At 40.8% G+C, this 18,714-nt stretch overlaps 2 protein-coding genes across 3 annotated transcripts in view; both read right to left on the minus strand.

Annotated features, from left to right (window-relative positions):
* Positions 1 to 1,539: 1,539 nt before the first annotated feature.
* raver1 (ribonucleoprotein, PTB-binding 1) lies at positions 1,540 to 13,382 on the minus strand. Its single transcript, XM_057816967.1, has 14 exons — positions 12,876 to 13,382; positions 11,928 to 11,994; positions 10,812 to 11,281; positions 8,765 to 8,956; positions 8,508 to 8,628; positions 8,339 to 8,439; positions 6,356 to 6,434; positions 6,102 to 6,280; positions 5,833 to 5,914; positions 5,480 to 5,616; positions 5,317 to 5,388; positions 5,095 to 5,217; positions 4,869 to 4,931; positions 1,540 to 2,784 (listed from the first exon to the last, which is right to left on the minus strand). The coding sequence occupies exons 1-14, from the start codon at positions 13,251 to 13,253 to the stop codon at positions 2,638 to 2,640; spliced, it is 2,211 nt and encodes a 736-aa protein (XP_057672950.1). The 5' UTR covers positions 13,254 to 13,382; the 3' UTR covers positions 1,540 to 2,637.
* An 842-nt stretch (positions 13,383 to 14,224) lies between these two features.
* The window catches only part of tyk2 (tyrosine kinase 2), a 28,052-nt gene continuing 23,562 nt past the window's right edge, over positions 14,225 to 18,714 (minus strand). Inside the window, exons 17-25 of one of the 2 annotated variants that reach the window (XM_057816956.1) lie at positions 18,377 to 18,528; positions 18,157 to 18,307; positions 16,124 to 16,215; positions 15,857 to 16,046; positions 15,658 to 15,776; positions 15,392 to 15,564; positions 14,902 to 15,019; positions 14,716 to 14,826; positions 14,225 to 14,645 (exon numbers count right to left, since the gene is read on the minus strand). In XM_057816956.1, coding sequence (XP_057672939.1) covers positions 14,517 to 14,645; positions 14,716 to 14,826; positions 14,902 to 15,019; positions 15,392 to 15,564; positions 15,658 to 15,776; positions 15,857 to 16,046; positions 16,124 to 16,215; positions 18,157 to 18,307; positions 18,377 to 18,528 — 1,235 coding nt within the window. In that variant the 3' untranslated portion in view covers positions 14,225 to 14,516. The remainder of the gene's footprint in view (positions 14,646 to 14,715; positions 14,827 to 14,901; positions 15,020 to 15,391; positions 15,565 to 15,657; positions 15,777 to 15,856; positions 16,047 to 16,123; positions 16,216 to 18,156; positions 18,308 to 18,376; positions 18,529 to 18,714) is intronic. The other variant, XM_057816955.1, reaches the window with a different exon arrangement.

The following is an 18,714-nucleotide window of genomic DNA, read 5'->3' on the forward strand; positions in this document are numbered from 1 at the left end:
AAAGGCTAAACATTGAGAAAACCCATGCCTTGACTAACAGCATTCAGCATGTCCTCAAACATGAAAGAAATTTAAATATGTCTGAGTCGCGTCTTTCCGAGCTGCTGCAGCAGTAGGTATGAAAGCGTTCAAGCTGACAAATACTACAGAAATAAAGCCAACAGCGGAGGCAACGCCGAGAAGGTAATGACAGCGAGGCTGGAAATAAACCAACCTGTCTCGTTTCAGCGGTATTTGCACACAAAAAAAAAAATATTGCAAGCGAGGCCTGCAGAAGGACTTAATCAAAACAGTTCATCCTCAGAGGAACTCGCTTTCCTATCAACACCTCCTTGAAAAGGGGGGACGGCAAGCCATTGCGCTCTGGGGCTTCTTCCTCATGTCACACATGTCAACACACCGCTCATGTTGAGCAAAAACTTTACTCTTTCACTGCAATTCATGTAGAGTCATCCAATCCATCTGAATTTAGAAGACTGGCGACATCTACCAAAACCAAGCTCTATAAATGTAGGACTTTAAAGATCCCACAAACCCTTAACAGACACAATATCATTTACTGACAGCTCTCCCAGTTCAAACAGATTGGACATCTACCATAGTGTTTGTCTGCCCTGATATTCCAGTTTTGTCTTTTCATGTCACTCGTTAGCATCATTGAGGGCAATTACTCTTCCCTCCTTGCAACAAGCTACTAAATATTCATCGCAGCCTCCCCCAGCCCCCCCAATGCTGTTGCACACTGCTAATGGGCCCATTAGAGGCGCCCGCGGGCCTCTGCCTGATGTAGGGTGGTAAGCATGGCGCACAAATGAGGGCAAGGGCACCTTAAGCAGAGCGTGTGGCTCAGGCAGCAGATGTTCAACTTAAACGACAACAGCACTTGTTTACTGTGCAGATACTTCACTTACACTTCGTAGCATTATTTAACACTTCATAGAGCAATCGTTGAAATGGCTGCCATTGACAGCGCTGGACGTCCAATCCATTTTGACTGGGATAGGCGAATGAACGAATAAGAACGTTCATCCAGCCCTGTCAGTCAAAATGGATTGGACATCTAGCGCCATTAAAGGCCACCAATGAGTTAAATGAGTGCCCTGTAAGTGAGAAAAAAAAAGTTCATAATAGTGTATGAAAGGGTTAATGCTAAAAAAATTTTTTTTTTTTTTTTTTTTTAAAGTTACTGTGTTACGGCAAATGATTAAAAACATTGGCACACTTTGACGCGTTACTGCTAATTATGTGTTGTATATAAACCTTCCTGTTAAAACGTGCATACCTACAGAAATGTGTGCAACACCTTTACACAAACCCTTAATATGTTGTGCCACAGCAATTATGTGCAGGGGGAGTAACCTCATTGTCCTTTTTAAGTGGAAAATAAAATGTCTTAATTCAACACAAATTTGCTAAAAAGCCTGCTAAATTAAAAATGGAAAAAAAGTACATCCTGCTTAACCATTACCGATCAAATGCATTCCTACACAAACTTATGTTCTGAATTGTTCTCAGTGACAAACACGCACACAGAAAATGAAATGACAGCAGAATGACTTAAAATAACATTTACTTTCTCTCCATCTTTACAAACAGAGGAGACCATAGAAGAGACAGCAGTTACAATCAAGTCAATGGAGCTGATTGACCAAGAGGTTTTGGCCCAGGTCTCTTGCTCTATAAACAACTAGCTGCAAATTCAGTCATTACAAAAGGACCACAGACATTCTGGTTGAAGAACACAAACATTCCCGGAAAAGAGAAAGGGATCAAACTATTTACACAGCAAATAAAAGACAAAAGCGCCAATGGCCAACACTGGGCAGGACCGGCGTCAAGGCTCAGGCTAGTCAGTCATCTTCTTGCAAGGAGGTAATGGTTTCTTCATACTCAAACTTTTCACTTTAAGGAAAAATAAGCTTAAAAAAACTACACGAGCATTAAAACACACGTTGCATTGTTTGTTCCATCGGTAGAATGGCTCAACAACATTTGGGTTTGAACATGAAAAAAACTTACAAACAGAAAACACGCAAGCATTGTGACCAGTGCGCTTCAATTGCACTCAAACAGTGGAAGGAGGGAAGGAAAAAAAATTATAAAAGACAACTCTGAGGTGCTAGTCAAAAGTCAAAAAAAGATGTGGGAATTTTTTTTTTTTTTTTTTTTTTTGCAGTGTTGGGTGAAGGGAGAGGACGCGGGCACCAGAAATAAAGGTGGACAATGACAAGACGCGAACAAGATGGTCATGTTCACAATGAAGGCATCCCTTTTGTCTGAATAGTGTGGAAGACATCACTTCAGTGACAATCCATAGGATACATAACACTGGCCAAACTATCTGCTTACACACCACACGGGAGAAAATTAATTAAAAAAAAAAAAAAAAAAACAAGTGACTTGATTAGCTTAACTTGGTAACGTCCCTGCTGGTAAACATTATAAACTACCACCAACAAGAATTTCATAGAGCTATTTAAAAACAAACAAAAAATGTCAAACACACTAAAATTATATACACAAACAGAATAAAATAAACTGAGTGGGGGCAACCATCAAGAAATTCTGTAGGAGACATATCGAAGGACCGCCAGTCCCTGTTAAAGATTCCATTTTGCGTGGTTTTCTTTTTCCCTTTTAGAAGATCCGCTTGCGCTTCAGGTAGGAGTCAGCGTAATGGCCCCCCAGGCCCTGAGAATGTTGGCCGACGTAGCCACCCTCGGGGCTGGGTTCCGGAGACGGGATGAGGCGGGAGAAAACGCGCTTGTGGCTCCCGATAGGGGTCTAAAGTGAGGTCAGGAAGGTAGGTGTTGAAGGGAGACTCGGTGGAATGAAAAAGAAAATTGGGGGCAAGGTTCGGGGGTCTCCTAAATGCTGGCGTCTTCTAATCATTTACATGCGACATGCTGTGCTAGCAGTTTTTTGTCATTTCTGGGTTTCGTGTAAACAGCAACAATGGGAAATGCTTCTCTGTGGAGTTTCCGGCACGATCACAAAGTTTTAACTTGATTTTTTTTTTTTTTTGCTCACACAAATTTAAAACATCTTAAAGCACCACCTTTAAAAAATACTTGGCACCTTTACAATGAAGTTTAGAAATACAGTAACTTCGTAGGCTTCAGTGTTGACTTTCAGTGTGCTTGAACATGGAAGAACGAAAGCAGGGTTCCCCCAGGATTTTTCCATTCAAATTTAAGACTTTTAAAGACCTTTTCAAGACCACACCCCATGAGTTTTAATACCAATCTCGCACCTACTCTGGCATACATTTATGAAATAATGCAAAAGAATCTGTCAGAATAACTAAGAATAACAGCATAAGAAGTCAGATTACCGTAATTTTCGCAGTATAAGGCGCACCTGACTATAAACCGCCACCCACCAAATTTGACACGAAAACAGCATTTGTTCATAGATAAGCTGCACTGGACTATAAACCGCAGCTGTCCTCACTATATTATGGGATTTTTTCCACCAAAATATATTAACCAGTAACACTATTTGACAGCGGCATCATACGACTATCATAGTGGTATGGTGCAACGGTGGTTCATTTGGTCAATGAACCATGAAGCTTTGAACCAATTGGCTGAAAAGCTTCATTGCTTCAAGAAGCTTCATTTGGCCATCACTGCTCCCTTGGGGGGAGACAATCAACCTCTGCTTCCACCTGCTGTCAACACTGTTGTTGTCCAACATGCCTATTAGCATGCATTGCAGCGCTGCAGATGTAAAATAACATTCAAAATTCCTGTTCTGTGCGAATTATTTCTTCAGTTACTGTTCTAGTTGTTTCATTAATTGCTTGTTAAGGTATTTGGTAGCACCTTATTTGACAGTGGCGCCATAAGACTGTCATTAGACAATCATAAATATAACATGAGACAGTCATGAGCATTAATGAATGCTTATAACAGATGTTATTTAGTGTTATCCGGCAAATTATCTCACTTTTATATGGATCCGAGCTGGACATAAATTGAGTTAGTGACATAATTTGAGGATGACACTTAGTGACATCTGTTATAAGCATTCAGTAATGCCCATGATAGTGTCATGTCATAATTATGACAGTCTTATGAAAATCTCATGACGCCGCTGTCAAATAAAGTGTTACTTATTAACCCAAATAAATCAACAAACAGGCCGCAATGTACTATAAGCCGAAACAGTGCATTTATCAGTCAGAGATCGATAAATTCGGAGAAAATGAAAAATAATTTTACAACACAACGTTCCATACTTTTTTTGTTAGTTTACTTACTATGCAGTTATTAGCTCTACCACGTAGATCAGACAGGGAAAACCTAAGACATTTGAGAATGAAATTTAAGACTTGTAAACAAAATTCAAGACCTTTATTTACAATTATCTAATTTAAGATTAGATCATTGAAAGAAGTTTTTAAGACCCCACAGGTACCCTGGAAAGTATTTAAAATAAATGCAATTGTATTTTATGTAAATGCAAGTGACTTTAAAGTTTAAACACTGGATTAAAAATAGTGCCGAGTAAATTTAGAATCAGTGTTTCTTTGTCGTACCACTAGAGGAGCCCATTGACAAATAGTTAAACACTTAAAACATTGAGAAGTCCTGCCGACTTGGTATACTTTTTAACTTTGTTTAAATTAGTCTTTTTTTCCCCCTTTTTAAAAATGAAATCCATCTTTTTGTTTACACTTTATTTACTTCCTGACACAGCCCTTCATTTGCCAAGATGTCTAAAGAACACTTGATTGCAATCCCTAGTGATTGGGTGTCGTAATTTCCCCGTCAAAAACAATTTAAGGACACGTTCTTTTTTTAGTTGTTGCAGAGAATTTTTTGCCCTTCTATCATTCTGATTATTATACAAAAATGTTTTACCTTCATGTTGACAAGATCTGGAGGATAGCTAGAGGTGTGGCTCACAGGAGGCATCCCCACAGCCTGAGGGCAAAGCAATACCTTCACTGTAAGCACTTTAGTAGATAAACATCTGCACTAGCAATTGAACATGGCCTTTTCTCTCCGACACTGATGACAAAAAAAAAAAAAATCGATAGTGCTGCAATACAGCCTTTAAAAAAAGTGACATCAGCTTTGGACTCACCCTGTTGAGCTGGCTTGGAGGCAGGCAGCCATTAGCGGAGGCGTCCAAGCTGAAATATGAGGACGGGGGTGGACTGGGGGGAAAAGTGAAGTGGTGCTGGCTCAAGTCTGATGGACGAGAGAGCTGTGGGAATCAGGACAAAAAGGGGGGTTAAAAACAATCACACAGTTGCCAATGCGCCATCCATTTTACCTCATTCAGATGAATAAAGTGTGGCAATACCTGCTGTCCAAAACCAGTCAAGTCCCCCATGTGGTAATTTTCCTGTTCTTCATACAAGTGCTGTAGCTGATCCTGACGACAAAAAAAACAAAAAAACATAACATGTAAGACTCTGCTATATTGTAGAAAAAAGGAAGGATGACAAGACTGAAACTGCGCTTACCTGGTGGAGAGGAGGATACTCAGCACTGTAGGAGTCCTGATAGCGTAGGTTGTAGTTGGGGTGCATGCTGGGATGCTGGTTGGACACGTTACTTAATGTAGGTCTCTTCCTATATGGGTGAGGTCTGCAGGTGGCATCTGGAGGGGACGTGTAAAAAGTCTATTTACAGTAAATCTTTGGCTGCCATAGACAGTTATAAACATTCATTCCATTTGCAGCTGGAGGGTTGGCAGTGATCGTTCAGTGCCAGTCTCCCCCAGTCAAAATTGATTGGACAACTAGCTCAGTCAATGAGTTAGATGAGTGACCTATAAGGCATTAAACAAGCACTTGGCCAGAACAGGACTACACACCTGAAGTAAACGTATTGTTGACAGAGAGAAAGGAGCTCTGGGGAGGAGTCACATCTTTGGTTGGGTCTCCTAGGATAGAGACCTAGGGAAGAAGAATCCTAATATTAAAAATTATATTTTCATTAAGGCCACGTGTTCAGTTTTTAGTTGAATGAAGGCAATCTTATAGAAGTATCAGGGGGCTGTACTCCTAAAATGAGGGATTTACGGGAGATCAACAGCTAAACGAGTCGTGACAGCTCGTGACGTACGGTGCGGCGGGGCCTTACCGCCTGTGCCGAGAGGCCGTCTGGTCCCATCATGCCACCCAAAAGGGGCACAGACAGACCCGGCAAAGTGGGAGAGGGAGTCAGCGGGAAGCTGGGAGACTCCTGATCCCTCGTCATCGCTCGGCTCAGAGACGCCGGTTTCAACGGAGGCAATGGGTCAAGACCTGAGACTACACCGTCTGTATGTTATTAAAAAAAAAAGAAAATTAAAAAGTTTTTCATTTCTACTGTGTAACATTCAGGTTGTTTCATACTTTGGGGCAGCTCTCCAAGCATATGGATTCCCTGCTGGACGGGCAGAGGGCCCAGAGGATTTTCCGCCAGGAGCCCTGGCTGTGAGGCAGAATGGGAGAAGGAAAAAAAAAAAAGGGGAAAAAATGGGTTAAATGGCACTGGAAGGGCACAGTACTCCAGCAGTGATAAAGCGGTCAACTCAAACATTACGCAAACACATCAAACATGTATCACTTTATATCACAGGTGTCAAACTCAAAGCCAGATGAGGCCCACAACATAATTTTGTGAAACTTAAATTTCTGTGGTCATCAATGAAAGACTGATTTCCTTTTAAAAATATTTGTGTAACTAAAAACATTGTATTACCGTATTTTTCGGACTGTAAGTCGCAGCCCCCCCCTCCCCCCCATAGTTTGGATGGGGGTGCGACTTATACTCTGGAGCGACTTATGTGTGAAATTATTAACACATTATTATATCATTTCACATGTTATTTCGGTGTTTTGGAGTGACACTGATGGTTTGGTAAACTTGTTAGCATGTTCTTTATGCTATAGTTATCTGAATAACTTTCAATAGCTATGTTACGTTAAAATACCGGCCACGTTTGCATTTCTTTGTACATGCATCATGCAACATTATCATACTGTACACTTATTCAGCATGTTGTTGTTATGGTATTTTTATTTTAATTTGCCTTTCAAGATGGCATATCTCTTCTATGTGTTAGATTTTACCAAGTAAATTTCCCACAAAAATGCGACTTATACTGCGGTGGGACTTATATATGTTTGTTTTCTTCTTCGTTGGGCATTTTATGGCTGGTGCGACTTATAGAAAAATACGGTAATACAAAACAAACAAAAAAAAGAATATTGAGTATTGAAATATTGAATATATTTTTCCTTTTATAAAAACAACATTTTGTTGAAATAATATAAATAAGTTTGAAAGTAAACATGATTCGTTTTTAAAATATCTTTGGGAATTAAAAAGAACAGAATAACAAAAACTTTCATCATCTTCAATATCTTGTCATTCTCTCGTTTACTTATTAAAAAAAAAAAAAAAAAAAAAAAAAAAAAAAAAAAAAGCGAATATTCTGTTATGAATCGAAATTAGTTTGTCACAAGGAGACGTCTAATCAATTTGAACTGGAATGTCTGGCAGTGCCGTCAATGGCACGGAAACATGAGTATTCAAACAAATCTCCCAGTTCAACTACACTAGACGTCTATAGCCTTCAATGGAAGCCAATGGTTATGAGGTTTATTTATTTGTTTAAAATACAGCAGATTTGGACGATTTTAGGTCAACAATCTCTAACTCATCAACTGTAAGTATTTGTTGATTTATAATTGATTAGTCGTCAATTAGTCAATTTATTGTGGTAGCTCCGATTTGCAGACATACCTAATGGCCTTCCACAGGCAACTAAAACTATGCAGTGACCCGCAAGGATGGGTTTGACACCCCTGATCTATACACAATATTGCCAAAATCAAAAGTTGCCCACTACGTCTATTGCAATTGAATATGATGATACGCATTGTTGGGCCCCATTATGAAAACAATTAAGGTAAACCACCCAGTGGGATCCATATGAAGCATATTTTAATCGATAAGACTTATCACTCTAAAGAGAATAGTTCGTCACAGTTCACCTTTTGATCTCATTATATGGCTCAAGTGTACCAAATGAAGCGGCAGGTTAGTGCATGTTGTAGTTTGGTGCATAAAGGTGTTTTCAGGTGTGAACAGGAAGAAAGCACTTCACACGGTCAGGCACAAACACCATTAGCACTCACACAGGGCACTAGAGGGCCTTCGTGACTGTGCAGCACCTGAGCCCAAAGAAGAGGATTTCCCAGAAATGCTTGCTGATGGCAAAGTGGGAATGAGAAGAAAGGATGAGTGTGTAGTAATGATGAATCAAGGGGACGGGCAGTGAGTGCTCAAGAGTAGAGAAGTTTTGGGAGAGTGAGAGGAAAAGGTGGCACCTGCTGGGCTTTCGCCTGATTCTGAAGCAGTAACTGGAGCAGCACAGCTGGGAGGGCAGGGTTAGCGAGGAGCGGCATGGCGGGTGCTGCTCCGAGGAGACCTGTGAAGCGGTAAGGTCAGTGGTCGCGGTGCAAACAAAATGGCAAATTGTGCAGATGCGCTCGTCACCTTGCTTGTGGCCGTGTGACAGTGGGTTGAGCAGCATCTTGAGAGCAGCTGGGTTGTTGAGGCCTGATAGGATCTGCATGGCGGTGGGGTCTGGGAGGAGACCCTTGCCCCTGTTCACAGACTAGGGAAAATTGGATCATTGGTTTCATGATGGAATGATGTATAAATGAGAGGTCAACCAAACATTATCATTAAATACTAATAGCAGTCAACTTATGAGGCTTCATAGCATTAAAAGGTGAGTTTGGTGAACTTACCATGGTCTGGGCTGCAATCAGAGCGGCGAGCATGCTCCGGCCAGGCGGACCAGGGGCACAGAAGGACGCTCTAATGTGTGTGCCACCCAACAACAGACCGTCTGACAAATGCTGGGCCTCTTCAGCCATCTCAGCCGTGGCAAACTCCAATACTGCAAAGCGCCGAAAACTTCCGTCTTGTCCTTGTGCCAACTGTAGTGAAGAGGAAAAAAGAAAATCAATTTAAACATAAAGCTACAAGCAGTCCTTCCATATTGAACATGCCTTTTAGAAAGAAAAAAAAAAGCAATTAAAAAAATGCACCAGTTTTGTTCAGCTTTCTCACGGGCAACCGCAACACTGCCTACCTTAACACCACAAACCCTGTAGTACTTCTGTAGTTATAAATGTTAAAATCTAAATAAAGCCAAACGAAAATGCTGCGTGTATATATTAACGTGTCCCTCGTTCAACCAGTTTTGTCGCCATGAAAAAAGGAACCAGAAAACCTGCGACCATGCATGTGCTCAAAAGAGGCACACGCTCTGTCATTCCAGAACCATCAGCTCAATGACACCACCTGGGTGGGTCAGGTGGTCATCACCATGGAAACCAGCAATGCTCCGAGTGGCCACATGCAATCTGGGCTAAAGGTGAATAGCAGTGAGGGATGACCGATGAATTGATTTCCCTTTAGAACCACAAAATTCACGTCAATCAGGTCAAATGTACTTATAAAAAAAAAAAAAAAAAAAAAAAAAAAAAAAAAAAAAAAAAAAAAAATCTGTCTGTATGAAAATTGGAATCTAGCAGACTAAATAAATGGATGCCAAAGCACCAAGTGGCGCTATTACCCCGCAAGACAAATGAACAACAATACTATGCCAATGGAACTCATTTCTGGAAAATTTAACTTCTACGATAGCCTAGAAATACTGATTCATGACAGAATTTATGGCTTTTGCCTTCCATACCACCACAATTATTGTGAACTATACATTAATAGTGATGGACCTGCAGTTTTAATTTAAGATGTTCACCCAATGTTTATGAAAACCTGGTAACCTATGAAATAGAAAGCCAAATTTTGTCTGAACGATTGGAAAAGCTATTCTTAGCCAAAAGATTCCCTTATTGCTTTCACCACGCTCGTGTTTCCAATGCCAACATACTACATGTGCTGTCCCGCTTCTTAGTGTGCTGTTGTGCAAATTGTATGGCAATTATATTAGTTTTAGGCAAGAAGCATGCATCACATTTAAATATACAATCAACGTATAATTTCGTGTCAATTAACCAATATTGGACTCCTAAATATCCATTATTTACCAAACTGCACTCAACAGCTAAATATGCAGACATGCTGCTTCCCGTAGCACACTAATAGTATGTACTAATAATGATTTTATTATCACGAGAAACCGAAATCCTCATGTGGATTCAATGTAGTGCTGCAACGATTAATCGATTAACTCGAGTATTCGATTAGAAAAAAATATTCGAATGAAATTTTGTTGCTTCGAGTATTCGTTTAAGTGGCGTAATGGTTTATTTTGAAAGTGTTTGCATTTAGTTTTATTGGTTAGTGTGGATACACTGCCTCATTTTACATGGCTGAATCCAACTGCTCCCTGTTAAGACCAAGACCAAGTTTTTGTTTGAGCTAAGGTTTTTTTAATGCATTCATAATTTAATTTATTGGTATATTTAGCCGGTTTTTGTTGGAATAAGTGTCTGAACCATTTGTTAAGGGCATTATATTAAAAAAAAAAAAACAGTAGCATTTTATAGCATTTAAGATAGCAGACTTTTGCTATGTAAGTTAGCCAATTGTTCTTTTGTTGTACATAGGTCCTTATTTCAAAAAAAAATATATATATATATACCGTTTGAGGCTCAGCTTAGGTATTTTAATTTTTCATGTTCCTTATCCGATTACTCGATTATTCGAAATGACTAGTTTATCGATTAATCGACCACTAAAATAATCGATAGCTACAGCCCTAATTCAGTGTCAATTAACCTCTAGACAAATCAAAACATCGCATTGCCTGATAGAGAGTCAAACCTGACAGAAGACAGGAGGGGGGGCATCAGCTAGTGCGTTGCGAAGGTCTTGGGCAGTCAGAACACTTTGATGCAGGCGGTCCACACAGATACACTTTGAGTGCAGCAGCTGGTACGTGAGCGAGCCCACTTCGGTCCAGTGCACGTAAAGCATGCGCGAGCCCAGCTGCTTCCCGAGCAGCTCCGACTTGGCCCGGGCCGCAGAGTCCTTCTTCATGTACTCAACAAAGCCATAACCCTTAGAATGGCCGCTGGATGCCCGGTATACAAGGAAGCATCGCTCCAGGTTGCCGAACGGGCGCACTAGCTCCTCAAACTGCTGCTGGGTGAAGGAGCGCGGCAGGTTGGCGATGCACAGCAGGGCGTCAGTGGGCTGCAGCTGCACAGAGATGTCCCGATCACGGAGCACGTACTGGTGGAACTCTTTGATAGCACTCTGCGCCTGCTCGCCATTCAGCAACGTCACAAAAGCTGCGGGCAATGAGGATGACAAATTGTTTCTTCAGCAATAGAACCAATATTGAACTCAGGCTAGGGAGAATGTCCAACAATTTTTGAAACCGCCACTCCAAAGGTTTGCCTACCGATTTATGTGATGGGCTATTAGTCTGGTACACATTTCTAGAGCAGATTCAGGTTGTTCATTAATCTGCTAATCCATTAGTTGACGATTCATATGTTAATTGAGGCAAATCTTAGAAATGAAGTGGGTCGAAAAATGTTTTTGCCACTGCTCAGAAGGCATATAGCAGGTGCCAACAATGTGACTAGTAAGCTAAGAAAAATAAAGTATTTTCATATCTGATTGCTAAAGCCAGTTTATATTAAAATTGTGATTTTTTTTTTCAACTCGAGGGGAATTTATTAACATTAATAACTCATAGCTGCTTGCTTTACATATAAACCTACAGTATCTTAAAGTGAATAAACCTCAGCAGAAATTAACACGAATAAATGGCAAACACGAATAAAACTAATAAACTATTTTGTCCAAAAGACTAAAGATAAAATGGCTGCTGAAAACAATACTGCATCCCAGTTGACTTTGGGAAGTTGCATTCAAACAAACACATTTACAAGCACATTGACCTTTAACCTCATATGTAACATGACCGACCTGTTCCCTTGTATTTGTCTACAAAGCAGTATTTCAGGTCATAGTTCCCCAGCAGTTCATGGATCTCCTGGAATGGAAACAGCAAAAATAATTAGTACACTCACATGTAGACAGAAAACAAACACAATATAACTTTTATTAGAACAAAATGGAAATAATTACAACTTTAAAATTTCATGATCAGCGTGTAAAGAGCAGGAAAAGTGCACCTGTGGGGAGTTTTGGTGTGGGGGTGTATCCAGGCCAATGAGTGTCTCTTTGTTGGGGGGAAATTTGTTCTACGCTGCGTTTGTCCATTCACAAACGAACGGCGATGTTGTCGAGCACTTTCTGAAGCTTTTTGTCCACACGCCTTCCACCTTTTGTTAGAACGCAACTCGCATCTCGAAACCCCACCAACTACTACCACCCCCTTTCCTAAACAATGGTTTCGCCCGAAGGCCCCACCGCTCCCCACGGGTCAGGCACGTTCCAAAGTATGGGGAGGTGGAGAGGCAGGGGGACAATACAGAATCACGAGTTAATCAGATTACTTTAATGTGGTTACATTTAACTTTGGTCCATTGCAAGAGTAATTTAAAAAAAAAAAAGTGCGCTAAGTGTGACTGACAGCAGTCCAATTAATTTAAATCTGGCATGGACTTCGGCGAGGCCTGACTGACGGCACAGGCCACATTTGACAGTTATCCCTGACCGGCTGGAGTTTAGTCAAGTTGATTACAAAAGCAGACTTAACAACAACGTACTTTGTACGTATTGTTAAACTAAGTGTGTGCATTTTAACGGAGAGGTTTATGGACAAATTGAGTACTAGTTAACGCTACAAAACTGCTGTTGTGTTAAATGGCAAAATGCTAATTAGACTAGCATGGTACTGCACTGGCTGCTAGGCTAACATGGGCCAAATGACACGAGTCAATCAATCACCATTTCACATTTTCTCCTTACCTGATTGCTGACGTCAGGTGGTAGATTTTTAATGATGATCTTTCTGCGGTTGTAGAACTCCCGCCGAGTTCTTTCCAAGCGAGTCTGAATATCTTGTGGGCTAAGAGGCGTCAAGTCTTCGTCAGCCCTCCGCTGACCCTCGCGTCCCCCTGTCGCGACCCCCTCGCCGGCTTCGAGCTCCGGATGCCAGCGCTCTCCGGGCCTCCACTTTTCATGGTCAGGGGTTGTAGCGAGGTCGTAATTTTCATGAAGCGGACGAGAGACGAAGCCGTGCGCTGTGTCTGTGGGTTTTTCTTTGGCGTTAGCGCTCACAGACACGGCGGACGCCATCACTCGACTTGGTAGAAGTTTTGGTTGCTCCGGAAAAGCCAGTCGCATTTGAGCAGTTTAAACAATACACACATGGACCTAACGCCGTCACTGATTGGAGGAGGGATGGATGCGTCAGTGGGCGGGGATACGGTCTTTGGCCAATGCGGAAATGACTCAATGTGACCAATGAATGGAGAGAATTAATGTGACGGACACGAGCTGGGTACGCCTTACAAATATTCATTGTGCCTCCCTTTAATATCATTATTAATTTGATAATTCAATATATTCTGGGTTACGTTTTACTGGATCTATCATCCTTTATAGGGTAACTTCTATGTGACTTTTGTAATATATATTATTATTTTGTAATTTATATTTATTTTAATTATGAAATACATTTATAGATTAACAGTGTTAATAGAAATAAAATCATGAAACTAAAAAAAAAAAAAAAAAAACAAATACCTTGGTTATGGCTCCAAATACCAATTTCTTTCTTTTTTCTCCTAACGAATAAACTTTTCATTTTTTTTCTTTTATGGTCAGCATCTTGCTCTGCCACTTAGGCGTTAGACGTTTGTAGATTGTTTTCTTATTGGAGATGCATGTGTGGCAGCCTGACAGTTTTTTTTTAAACCCTTAAAGGCCTGCAACATGAAGCAATTGTCAGATAATCCCAAAATTGGAACCTTTTTTCCAAATCTAATTTAGTAAAATAAAAAAATCAAGATGAATACGTGTAATAAGCACTCTAATATCTATCCTTGCTAAATCCTGATTGTTTTTCTCATGAAACCTGCAGATGCATGGGGTGACTTGCATCCATTATTTTTTTGGGGAAATAAATGTCAAAATTCTGAATTAGAGAGTCTCAAAATCATGAAATTCGAAGTGTATCAAATATGATACATGTGGCTATAAAAAATGGGGTTAGGGTTTGACAGTTGCCGTCCTTTTTTCGAAATCAAAGCACAGTTCTGCCTGGTTCCGGGGCAGAATCTGTTACCGGAACGGCATACCGGACCGTTCCGGCCCACTTTCACCCCTGATCACATGAAATAAAGTCTTGTAGCTTAATGATACACAACGAGACATTGGTGTATTTATGACACATTTATTAATAAAGTAACAAAAGAGCCGTATAAATGACGCCAAAGCAAAGCAACTCTACTTTTACCTCACACACACAGTAGCAGAGTTGCACTCAAAGCACTTGGGTATTCTCAGGCTTCACCGTAGTTAAAAATTTACAGAATTTTGGTCTGAAGACCTTTCTTCATGATGTTCTTTGCTCATAAAAAACTGAGTTCATATTAAATAGACCGATTAAATTCCTAATCTAAAAAAGTCTACATTTGGCTGTGTGCGAACAGCCTCGAGCTTGTCATAAAGGCATTGAAATGACGGCCTTGTTGCTGAATCTTGGTGCCAACACTGCTCCGCTATGATCCTCAGCTGTCCGCAAGGGAAAATAGAGTAAGAAACATCCACAAATTCCTAAAATATTTGTAATAATATTCTTTACCTCAGGATGACAGTTTCTGGGACAAGGAAGACGGCGCTTCTGTTGCAACAAGCTAATGAGCACGCTAACGTTCATCTCTTTAGGAGGTAAGCCCGCCATCTCAGCAAACTTCTACAAAACCGAAGACATGGGGTGTTAAAACTGAGCCACACGCAAATGTGCATTTTTCCCGGAGTGGCGATGTACCCGTGGAGGGCTTTGGCTTGGGTCACAACGGGTCAGGATCTCATAGAACGTCACGCCAAAGGACCAAACGTCGGAACGAAATGAAAATTTACTGTCTTGTAGACACTCGAGGGCATACCTGTAAAACACAAAGCGTCAAATACAGAGAATCTCTTAATCGTGTGTGGACTTTGAGGCAGAACTATGTAAACATGTTTGTTTTATATTCAAATATATTGTCATTTGCTTTGGGTCAATAAAAACTGGGCAGTGGGCTGCAGCTGGCCCACTGGTCGTAGTTTGGACTCCTCTGGTCAACATTAAAAATAAGAATGTTTATCATATCATTATAAATGTCACAAATAAATACTTTTACCACCGATTACATTGTTTAGTCAAAAGTAAAAAATCCACTTTAACTGAAAATGCTGGCAGTGAAATGAGTGTTACTTAAAAACGTATATAAACAAAGTGCGTGTATGTGTTCTGGTTGTGTGTGTCTATAACTTACCAGAAGACTGGACTATCACCATCTTCTCTCACGCGGTAGTAGGTTTTATCCTCTGGGATGTATTTGGATAGGCCAAAGTCTGCGATCTTTACCCAGTTTTCATTTTTCACTAAAATGTTACGTGCTGCGAGGTCCCGATGAATGTATCGCTTCGAGTGCAAGTAGTCCATCCCCTAGAAAATTTTACAAGATGAAATATCTAAAATTGTACATGACTCCATAAAAAATTGAACTATTTTCACTGAGCCATTAAACTGGCAGCTCACCTGGCAGATCTGCTGAGCAAACAGCAGGCACTGAGATGTACTCTGTCCCTGTTTTTGAAGGTACCTCTCTAGGCTGCCGAGTGGAAGGTACTCCATTATAAGCTGTACCACTTGCCCTCCTGTCAATGGATCAGAAATGTTACTAAAAAAATCATAACAAGCCCACACTTATGCTCACACTTGGAAAATCTATGCTCACCCATTTCAGTGCAGCATCCTTTGTACTTGACGATATTGGAATGATCGAGGGCCTTTAGGGTCTCGATCTCCTTCAGCCAATAGTTGGGCAAGGTGTCGTTCTCTTGTTTCAGTGCCTTGACGGCCACAAGCTCCCCCTCGCCGTTGTTGAAAAGGTCGTACAAGTACAGAGTCACGGTTCCAAAATTACCCTAAAATCAGATGTTGTGACTGAGCCATGTGTTCAGCTACACGAGGGAACAAAAATGCTGCAGGACACTAAACTCACCTTTCCTAATATGTGCTTCCTTTTCAGATGGCGCTTGTGGAACACAGTGGATTGAGTTTGATGTAGAGGTTCGTTGGGAGATATATTAGGATCTGTACAGAGGATGAAATACACTGGCTGCCATTGATGTTGATAGCCTAATACCAACAGATAATTCAAAATGCCATCTACAGGCTGACCTAGACTATAGTTGTCGCAGTTTGATAACCTGCAAAGCAACGGATAATAGAACTCAAATGGTGGAGCAACACATGTAGGTAGACAATATTTCTTATCCTCTGCCAAAAATTACTTGAACTGTATTGCTTAATCTTATCGTGTCAGTAAGCCTGTCGCCATAACAAATTTTAGTGTGCGATAATTATTCTCATAAATTATTGCGACATGCGATATTATTGCGCCCCCCCCAATTTTTTTTTTAACCAATTTACAATAACACAGTGCGAATACAGTATATATTAATAGATCAAGTACACCCATTTAAACGCGATATTTACTCTTAAATTCAAAAATACTTTTTAAGAAATCACAACTAAAAACAATAGACCATGCCTCTTAAGTAAAAAACAACAATATTGATACCGCACAGAAACACAGAATAAATAAAATGTGTTTAAAAAAAAAAAATTGCACTTAATAACTTAAGCAGTTAGGCAAATGAAAACTTTTCCCCTCACAGCTTCTGCAATGGTGTTCCATAGGGATGCAACGATACAGTTAAGTCATGGTTCGGTACGATTTTTGATACGGGGGACACGATTTTAGATCCGATTCAATACATTTAATGCTCTGTAAAAAAAATAACAATTATATTTTTTGTTTCGGTTTTTTTTTTTTGCTAACGAGCAAAAATTAAATTGCCATCATATAAACATGCATTTTAGTGCATAATATTTATGTGCTTACTTCTTACTTTTTTGTATAAAAGTGCTGAGAACAATCTTTACTGTTTGTAAAGTGAGGCAGGGCACACTGTTGATTGCTACAGCTCTCTTAGCAGCTAGTTTTACTACATGAGCAAGACATCCTATTTGTAGTCCGAATCCATCTGTGTCACGTACTGAATTAACAGTATTTGCAACATTATCTATAGTCACTGGTATGGATTGATTTGGCCTTCTTAACTTCCATTCAGTCATGACAGTTTAGAATTCATCAATGTAGTATATGGAGTACGTGTCCCATAATCACTCTGGGCTCACGTAGCCAATGGCATGGGACGTAGCACATCTAGTTTGCCACTTCATGATATCTAGTGTGCGCGCGCATTAAAAAAGTTAGCAAGCGCCGCTAAAGTCACGTCTGCTCATTACTACACAACACCAGCATATCACAATCGACTTTCATAAACAGGACGAGTTTAAAGCACAGCGCTCTTAATTTCATTCAGCTGTTCGTTGTCAAAGCGAGGTTGTTCGTAGCAGCCAAGTCGTTAACAATGTTTTGGCAGACTTCGTTGTAAATATCCGGCGTTGTGCCGAAAAATAGCCGCCCCACGTGAAATGTCACTCCTGACGGGAGCGCCCACACGTCAACAACACCGGCGCGCCATAGATGGTCCACACTCACTCTGGAGCACTGACGCGGCCGGTATACGCTGAACAATAGGATATAATGGGAACGATTGGCTCCGCCGCTAGTTTTTGCCGGACCTGGAACGAAGATGCATTTTGCGCAGTTGGTAACGAGGAATCCGAACTTTTAACAGCACGTCTGCCGCACGTGCACGCGAGGCGATAAATCGCAGCGGGAAAATTATCGCCTTCATTTTTATTTATCGCGCGATAAATGGAATTATTGCATATTGCGACAGGCTTACGTGTCAGTTGTGACTCTTGTATTATAGTGGCCCCAAATGGCTGTTTCTGAGAGGGCTGGCAGCAATTATTAACTGCCATATACTATATACGTATATTATATAAATATATTCACTGACTAAATCCAATTACAATGGATATCGCCATCAATAGCAGTGGATGAGATAAATGCCAAGAATTGTTATCGCGTAAAGTCCAACATCTTTGGAAACCCACTTTTGTTCATGATATCGATGAGGTCCCTGAGCAAAGAGGAGAAGGAAGGCCTCTCCAAGGGCTTGTAGGAAAGACAGCTGATGATGAGGGCAGTCAGGCCTGGGGAGGACGGTTCCAACAATTTTCTCTTTTGCTGATAAAACTGCTCCTTCTGTGGAGGCAAGGCAAATGGAGTGATTCTGCTGTCAAAGAAGACCATCCTACAGAGTGAAGGCTTGACCTGCATCAATGTGGCGCCGCTCAAGGGGAGACGACCGTCGTTGCAGATTTCCATAAGTGTGACACCGTAACTCCACTGGTCGGCGCCGACGCTGATGGGCGCCACACTGTAGACACACTCAGGAGCGATGCTGGGAATACGCTCCAGTCGCTCTGCAGCAAAAGAGCGAAGACGTCAAAGCAATTGCTAAGATTAGCATGTGACAAAACATGAATATTTTATAATATTGAATTATAAATATATTGGTTGTCATTGACAGCGATAGTTATCCAATCTATTTTGATTGACAGGACCACTGTCAGCTCGTCCTAGTTCAAATGACTAAACACCTACCACCG

The sequence above is a fragment of the Corythoichthys intestinalis genome, chromosome 16, assembly GCF_030265065.1.
Source record: "Corythoichthys intestinalis isolate RoL2023-P3 chromosome 16, ASM3026506v1, whole genome shotgun sequence".
Taxonomy (NCBI): Eukaryota; Metazoa; Chordata; class Actinopteri; order Syngnathiformes; family Syngnathidae; genus Corythoichthys; species Corythoichthys intestinalis.

Bases quoted from the DNA above. Each gene is read 5' to 3' on its own strand.
- raver1 (XM_057816967.1), bottom strand. From the start codon at position 13,253: ATGCGACTGGCTTTTCCGGAGCAACCAAAACTTCTACCAAGTCGAGTG. The intron at 6,281-6,355 runs GTATGAAACAAC...AATAACATACAG, and splicing joins GCTTGGAGAGCTGCCCCAAA to ACGGTGTAGTCTCAGGTCTT. The intron at 5,218-5,316 runs GTATTGCCACAC...TGATTCCCACAG, and splicing joins TGACTGGTTTTGGACAGCAG to CTCTCTCGTCCATCAGACTT.